Source organism: Manihot esculenta, chromosome 15 (genome assembly GCF_001659605.2).
Source record: "Manihot esculenta cultivar AM560-2 chromosome 15, M.esculenta_v8, whole genome shotgun sequence".
Taxonomy (NCBI): Eukaryota; Viridiplantae; Streptophyta; class Magnoliopsida; order Malpighiales; family Euphorbiaceae; genus Manihot; species Manihot esculenta.
In genome coordinates this window covers 15394666-15403562 of record NC_035175.2, presented here as the reverse complement: position 1 = coordinate 15403562, position 8897 = coordinate 15394666, and the positions used below count along the sequence as shown (strand labels likewise).

Sequence of the window (8897 nt, the reverse complement as noted above, 5' to 3'; positions counted from 1 at the left end):
GATGTTGAGATGACTATAGCCATAGAAATTGAATAGCAAATGACACCCTTGTTTCATGGGAAATGATCTTGGAAATTTTTTTTATAAAAAAAAAAAAAAGAAATTGATATCCACTAAGAAAGGTTGTTGTGGGTGGAAAAAAGGATATTTATTTATTTTACTATTATTATTTTTAATAATGGAGCAATGCAAAATTATATTGACTCATTTGACTTTGATTCAAAGATAAATAATGCATAAGGGCATGTTTGGTAGTCCCATAATTGAGAATCAACTTGAATTAGGCCGTTTTCTTGGGTTTGTTTTGTGGGTTCCACGGCAATGTTTTTCAATTCAAAAGCAGAAGTTGAGCCGTCAAATTCCGTGGAAACCAAAACATACATGCTTCCAATTCAATGGAGCATCCAAACAAACCGTAAATTATGACCTCTAAGAAAGCAATTTATTATTATTATTTTAGGTGGAAGTTTACAGAAAGATAAGGGATATGACATCACTTGAAAATCAAATTCCAAATTGGGATTCCTTGAGAGGCAGGGAATATTTTGAAATCAGAAATTGGAAATCTATCTGTTCCTGGCAGCAAGGCTATTCAGCATTGATCTCTTTGGTTAGCCCAAAGAGGCTGCTCTTTTGAAAGCTTTATTTTTGCCTAAGCCAATTTGCTTGCTTAGCTAAGGAGCATACCGCGATGCTCGATTTCAGTGTCTCAAATTCGAGTCAGTCCTCATTGTGTATTGCCCTCTTAAAAGCTTTAAATGCTATAGAATGCTTTTATTTTATTTCTTTCTTTAGAAGTTTTCCCCAGAACTTAGAAAAGTTCAACTTCTAATACAGCCTTAAGAGTGTTGAATGCTATTATGGAATAGTGAATTACTGCTATAATGCTGAATTCTTTCTGCTTTACAACATAATCAAGTAATACAAAATATTCAGCTGCCAATCCAGATCGGTTCACTTTCAGAATGTGCAGAAACTGCAAATATTCAATTTGATTATTATGCCATTCTTTTTTCTTATAAGAAACCAGCAAGGAAACATTGATGATTGAGATTGATAAATTTTACAACAAAAATAGAAACAATCTATGCTATAGCCGTGTTCCCATTGAAGTGAACAATCACTATGTAACAGTAAAATATCCATGAAATTTAAGGATGAAAAAACTAATTTAAAGATGAAGAAACTAAGAGAAATTTTCACAATAATTATTCTACAATGGATTGGTTGCATCTAAGCTAGAGACTAATGCGGCTGGATCACAGTATTCAAGCATAAACTCAAAATATTCAAGTTCAACTTGACCTGAACTCTACAATCATAAATTTGCTACTTTTTGTAGGGAAGAGAAATGTGCAGCAATGCTGTTGAGAGCTTCCTGATCAATTTCCACTGTTCTAAACAATTTTTGCGAAAGATAATCCAACTCTTTTGCAGGTGCCACCTTATTTGCGGCACTCTCTTCATTGGATATCTCCACATCTCTGGCTTCTGTTTGATCATGGCAACTGTACAGCTGGGCTTTCATTTCCAGGCAAGATGTTAGATCCTCTTCATTTCGGGCTTTGTTCAATTTCTCAATAAGATCATTTAAAGCTGAAGCCCTGTCAGCCCGCAAACTTTTTGCCTTTTCTGACCCTTTCTCAAGCTCATTATCACCATTCAGCTTAGCACCATCATTGGACTCATGTTTCTGAAGCTTATTTAAACCCGCATCAACAATTTCTTGTATCCTTTTTCGAGCATTCTCACTTTTTTTAGGACTAAACCTGAGCTCCAAATTCTGCCCTGCCATCATCGTTTCTGTGTCAACTTCTGCAGTAGCATCACGGGGATTCGATGAAGGGGAAGTGTCCTCTATAGATCCTTTCGTGGAGCTTTCTAGAATAGATTTCACAGAAAATACCTCCTCCAATAAGTTAATATTCTGCATGTACCGGTCAAAAGCTTCATTTTCCACTTCAATGTTTCTTTCCCTGTACTCCTTTAGCTTGGAAAACCTCCATTCATTTATAGTTGCAGCTTCCTGCAATAGGTCCCAAGATCAGGAAAATCAATCTCACATGGAAAAAAAAAATAATGAAACAAGGCAGGGCAATATATCAGGTCATTATAGATCACCTTTCTGGTTAATGGCTTCCTTGATCGGGAGGCATGCAAATTGTTGAATTGAGAAAAATTGTTAGAAAGCTGTCTAAGTGATGCAGCTCTTAGTGAACTCCTGGAAAGGAATAATACATAAAGGGGTTAAACCTTAATTGACTAGACTAATGTGCTCCTGACATGCTGATTGAGAGAGCTCCATAAACAAAAAAGCCCAGGTGACCAAAAGTAATCTATGACATAAAAATTGCAGCAAACTCTCTTCTCCATAGCGAAGTTATAACTAGAGGCAAACATGCCTAATCTAGAGTATAATGAAATATCATAGAAAAAAAAAAGCCATTTGCAACTAGGAATATGCATATAAATGCACCAGCATGACTGATGCTTATAACTTACGATGCAGGAGACACTTCAGTTGACTGCTGATCAAACAAAGAAGAGCTTGAAGCTGGTGCCTTCTCTGGAAAAGTGGCATTTGCTTTCAGAACTGCATTTGCAAAATAAGAAGTGCGCAAAGGAGTTAAATTGCAACCTTCATTGTAACTTTAATATCAAACATGTTATACCTTCAATGTACATGTTACCTAATATCATGATACACGGGGCGGGTACGGTTATGGAATATGATAATTTTAATAATTAGCGATAGGAAGAGGTAGGCTTAGTTAGCATGCTATAAAAGGTTGTGGTACGCTAAAACATATTGATAAATTTATTTTTAAACATTATGCATAAAAAACATATAATTCAAATGAGTACAATTCAATATGCATGTGTATAAAAAATTAATGTAATTTGGCTCAAAATCATTATTTTATAAAGTCATAGTGCCTATACTTCAATCTTAGTTTTTTTTACACAATTCGCCAATTTAAGCATTTCGCTAATTTGGGCACGAAAAATCAGAAACATAATGCAAGGGAATATGAGCGATATAGATAAACAATGATGAGTACTAAAGAATTTAGTCAACAAAAAAATATTTTTCCCATAAAAAAAAAAAATCATTTTAAGGAAAATGACTTCCTTTTTTGGAAAAAAAAGGGGTCATTTTCCACACCTTTGAAATCCTTATTAAAATCTTTATATATAAATTTATTAATAAATTTTATTTTTTAAATTAAAATTAAGCAATGAAAAATAAATTATCTTGTTGAAAAATATTTTCCATAGAAAACATTTTACACGGAAAATATTTTCCAAATATAAGTTATTTTCGACAAACAAATGGAGCCTAAGAATAATAAATTTAACATCTTTAGTTGATGTGTTTATGCTTTATCCGTGTATCTTAATTTTATTTGCATGCTTAGATATCTACTAATTTCACAAATTTTAGAGTTTTCTCAAAAATATTTGCATTAAATAGGTTGTTATTGTTGCATTACATATAGGCATGTTCATTACCCATGACCATAATCACAACTTATACTCATGAATGTTAACAGCAACAACTTGATAAACATGACCATGACCAACATCACTCCATCACCACGATTGTCATCATAGTTATTGAAGGCATAAGATGAAAAGGATTCCTAAGACCTAGGGGCAAGGCGCAAAGCAGAGGAGCATGCATGAATGAGGTGAGGCTCAAAAATATGATTTAATAAAAAATTAAAATTAATATCAAATAATCATAGATCTCTTTTTAACAAAACTTGTCAAAATAACAAAATAGAAAGCATTAAGAAGTATATAGATACATAACATGAGAATATAGACTTCACCATCAATATCTGTTTTTTTTTTTGGTGTTCTTCAAGAAAACACTAAACAAACACAAATGATGTTGTTAGAAAAAGGGAAGGGGAAGCTGCTTTAGACAATCTAGAAACAAATGGCCTGAATAAAATAACATGTTAGCATTTCATTTTCTTTAGAAACAAAGGGCAAATAATTGAGTAAGTGATAACCTAAATAGCACGTACGCGACCTAAAAATTTTTTAAAAACAGAAAAAACACACCATAACAACAACAATAATAACAACAATAATAACAACAAAAGCAATCTTACAAAAAACTTGAGACAAAGTACATATATAAACAAGGGCAGAGCCAATAAATTTTATTTGAGGGGACTGTGCAAATGCATGCACGCACACACATAATAGAGTGTATAGAATACATAACAATAATAATACAAAATATCAAACTATAAAAAAAATTTATCAATTAAACATAATAAAGCATCTATAATAAATATAAATATTAAAAAATTATAATTTGATCATTACAAAATTTAATAACATAAATTATCTTACTTAAAAACATAGGTAACAAAGTATTAAATTAAACACTAATATAAAATTCAAAAATTCAAAGCCAAAAAATAATGATAAACCCCACATACCTGAAATATATGGTACAATAGCATAAAATAATAAATAATAATTATTAAAATTGAATTGAAGTGAAAAATTAGAGATAACAATATAATAAAGCAAATATATTATAAAAAATAAATATATATTTAAGTTAATAAATTCAAAATTTCAACAAAAGTTTAGATTACAAATTTTATCTACTTGTACATATATAAATAAAAAAAATTATTCATGAAATAAAGAAGAGAAAACAAAATGAAAGGGAAGATAAAGAAAATGATTATAATTTACTCATAAAGCAAAACTAATTTCATCTGATTTTAGATTTTGTTAATAAATTAGTAGACTAACTTGCATTTAACTTTCAAATAACAACTACCAAACAAATTATAATTCGTAAATATAATTGAATAAGTAATTTTAGTTAAACTTTTATACTTTTCTATTACAACCAAATAATTTTAATGCTTCAATTTTAATAATAATACATAAATTATAAATTATTTGAGAAACATACAAATTAATGAAAAATAAAAATTCACTGCTCCCATTTGAGTTTGTTTTATAAATATAAAGTGACAATAATATAATTTTGAGAGATTAAATAATAAAAAAATAAATTTTATTACACCTATTAAAAAAATTTTAAAAATGTGTGGGAGAACAAAACTTATATCATAATATATTTCATGTTAACCTGCTGAAACTAGCCTCACAAAAAAATTAAAAAATTACTAGTACTATCCTCCCTACCCACCCAGTAACCTTCTCTTGGCTCTCTCCTCTTTGTCTTCCCCTCTCTGCCCATTTTCCTATGACCCCCTTTTTCACCATTGCCGCCCAACCCCACCAATGTCACTTCCACATCTCTATCCTCACATGACACTCCCTCGAACCCAATCAGCAATTGATGTGGTGGTTTTGATTTGGAGCAAGAGCATGCCAAGTCGTGAAGAGGAGAATCGTGACCCACCAAAATAAAACCTAGCCAGATTTTGGTGTTCTTAATGTTGAACATGACCAATGCAACCACCAATTGACTCCCTCCTCTTATGCATTATTTTCTTACCAACTCCAGCATCTAAATAGTTGGAAATACAAGAACTGAAGAGAAGACTTTCAAGTGAGGGAGAGGACAGGGAAGAGAAAAAAAAGAAGAGCAGTTTGGTTATTTCACTTTTTAACCTGAAACCTTGATATCAAGTTGCTGGGACTTTGATTTTATTTAAACTGGAGTCAAGGGGTTTACAAAGAAAGACACTGAAATTGAGAAACAATAACAAAATAAACACCTAAGTTGAGAGATGATGAGTGAACAAACCATAGATACGCCTACTGCCTAGACACAGGTATAAGATTTGTTTGTGATGCAAATTAGAATTTCTCTTGGTAAATCACCCCCAAACTGCATTGACAAAAGGCAAATAAGAACAACTTTTGAGATTCCTTGGGCTAAGATGACCAAAGCAGTCACCTTCAAATCAATTTCTAGCTACTTGTCCATAAAGCATCTAGAAGTCCAAAAGCAACCCAAGGAACAACCACAAAGAAGACATTAAGTGCACGGAAGCACATACACCCTCTCTCACATACACACGAGACCTACTATCCACATTTTAAGGAAATAACTATATTTTGTAAGTGTAGCGCATCTCAAGTATTTTATAATTTTCCCAATCAATTGTTACACCTCTTCTTCGCAAAAAAAAATGACAAACCTCCTCTCATTGATCTTCCTTGCACTAAAATGAGTGGCTAAAACTTCAGACTGAACTCAATTTTCAAATAAAAAGTATGCAGCAAAAGGAATAACTCTTCAACAATATAAAAACTTCATATTAGCAATAGCATACCATGAATATGGCATGGATTTTGAGCTTTTGAGCAGCAACTTTTGCATGACTGGTAGGGACACCTGCACAACAGTCTAAGGTAATTAGAATTTACACATCATGATATGTAGCACGAATTCATACTTCCAGTAACATCTAAAACAACCTCATACCAATGCATTAAAGAATTTCATATCCTTAGTCCTTACATAGGTTCAACATCAACCTATATGTAAGAAAAAAAAAGAAAAAGAAAAGAAAAGCCATTTGCCAAGTTTCTACTGATATTGACTAGCACATCATGCATGAAAAACCAGCTGTTAAATCTTATAAGATTATTAATCGACTGAATGAAACAGTCAGCTTCAGACTTTCAGCTGGCCCCTGGATTGCAAACCAGCCTAGGCTACATGAGCACAAGCCTGTACAATTGAATGGCAAAATGCATAGGCATTGGGCAAGCCTTTGGACAACTTAAAATTCAGAACATAGCCATGACTTAAAAAATAAATATATGATAAAAAAATAGTAGTTTCAATCTTAAATTAGTGAAAGCTAAAGAGGAGAGTTATTAGCCGCAGCACTGACCATAAAAGCAGAAATGACCATCAAAATATTAATTTAATGTCTTATCTAATGGTTTCTAATCTGCACAACAAACTAGTCTTAAGACAGCTGTGAAGCAGAGTTATTTTAGAACCAAATCACTCGAGCAGAATGAATTTCAAAGAAATAACTTGGCAATTTCAAAAAATCAGTGTAATCACATATCTATACAGAACCTACTAGGTATTCCAGATATTAACTTAAAAACCCAATGTTAAGCAATTGTCAAAATTCCCAGAAACAACTAAACCTTGACATGTTTGTATGGAAGGAGGATGTGTCTAGCTTAAAGAAAAAATGTGGGTAGGAACCATTATAACCTAAATATATGTCAAACAAACCAAAGCTAATGCTCATGTCCAGGTCATTTCATTTGAAACACTGAGCTTGAATGTTGTGGCCTATTTATACACTTAGGCTTCATTTAGATGGAAGGATAAAAGGCAATAGGAAAGGAAAAGGAATGGGACAACAATTATCCCTTATCTGGAAGTTTGATAAGATTAAGAATTTATAATGCAGGAGTAGTTATCCCCTCAAAAGTCCTCTCTTGTACTCTCTTCAAGTTTGAAGGAACAAGAGCTATCCCTCCATTTTAACTAATAACAATTTCTAATAAGACAATTCTGCCCTTAATAACTAAATCCTTACTAGCACCCACAAACAAAGTAAATGTTGATCTTCTCATTTATTTTCTTCCTTATCCTATAGATTAAATACTATTGTTTTCCTAATGCATATGGTGGAAGATAATGGCTGCATGATCTTAACTACCGCTACCACTACTGTGATACCTTCGTAATTTCCTAAAATAATAAATTGGAAAAGGGTAACTACATAGTTGTCTCTCAACAGTCTAACATACTGCTGCTATTTTCTTGCCCTACAATTGAGATCCCAATGACCCAAGAATAAGATGATTCTAATACAAAACACATTGGACTAGCACAATAAAATCAACATAACAACACACTCATTTCATTGTTGATAATCTGGAAACTTCCCATAAATGGTCTACCAAGCAAAGATGAAAAAATTTTAATCATAGCCTTTTCTTGTGATCATAACGACGAAATATTGCCAAAGTTTTTTTCTTTTCAAAAAACAGAGCGCCGATTCTAAAAGATTGATAACAAAGTTTGTCCTCAACTGTTATGAGCTTGCTTAATGATTGACAAGCGCAAATCCTAGCACATTTGCTTCTAGATTAACCTGCTGCTCTAGCCCAAAAGTCTAGTCACCAACAATTTAATTGGGCTAGGGTTTCTTTTCTTTTTTTTTTTTTTTAATTAAGTGAAGCAATCTTCCTTTCCAAAATTTGAACAAATCAGCTCTTTAAAACCAATTACAGAAAGCATTAAAAAATAAAAATAAAAAATAAAAAAAAAAGATACTTCGCAAATTCTACCATAAGTACCAAATACTAGCGCGCATGTACACGCACTACATAGGACATTATGTATATGAACCTGGAGCGAGCGACGTTGCCGCACTGAATACACTTGGGTTTGTTGAGACCGCGGAGTGTCTTCGGTGGCCCATCTGTACGGTGCGAAGATAGGGTGGCAGTGATGGTGGTGGCGGAAGTGTGAACGGCGTCGGAGCTGGCAGTGGTTAGGGCTGGGGATGGAGCAGCCATGTATGCAACCCCACAAAAAAGGAAAGGTAAACAACAAATTGAACTAGGTTTACCAGTTACATGTAGCTAAATTTTTCTTTTTTTTGCTTGAAATTGCCTGTGATTGTGGAGGGAAGCGGTGGTTTCCGGCAGGATATGGGACGTTGATGCAACGCAATGGGATCTCAGGGAGCGAATGGAATTATTTTTTATTTTCTGAAAAAGAGAGAGGGAAATTTTTCTTGAAAATTCTAAAAGAACGAGGGGGTGGTGGCGTTATGAGGCAGATGGCGGTGGATGTAGGCGTCGCCGCGTCGAGAGAGGTGGAGATGGAAGTAGCCGTGGTGCTAGTTTTTTGGTAGGAGTAGAAAGATTGAGCGGAAGGGAAAGAGGAATGGGCTATCTTT

The 8897-nt window shown here is 33.2% G+C and overlaps 1 protein-coding gene across 1 annotated transcript; it reads right to left on the bottom strand.

The window, feature by feature from the left end:
- Window positions 1-1178: 1178 nt before the first annotated feature.
- Window positions 1179-8897, bottom strand: LOC110602758. The gene is made up of 5 exons (XM_021740356.2): window positions 8342-8897; window positions 6288-6349; window positions 2503-2593; window positions 2122-2221; window positions 1179-2026 (listed from the first exon to the last, which is right to left on the bottom strand). The coding sequence occupies exons 1-5, from the start codon at window positions 8509-8511 to the stop codon at window positions 1319-1321; spliced, it is 1131 nt and encodes a 376-aa protein (XP_021596048.1). The 5' UTR covers window positions 8512-8897; the 3' UTR covers window positions 1179-1318.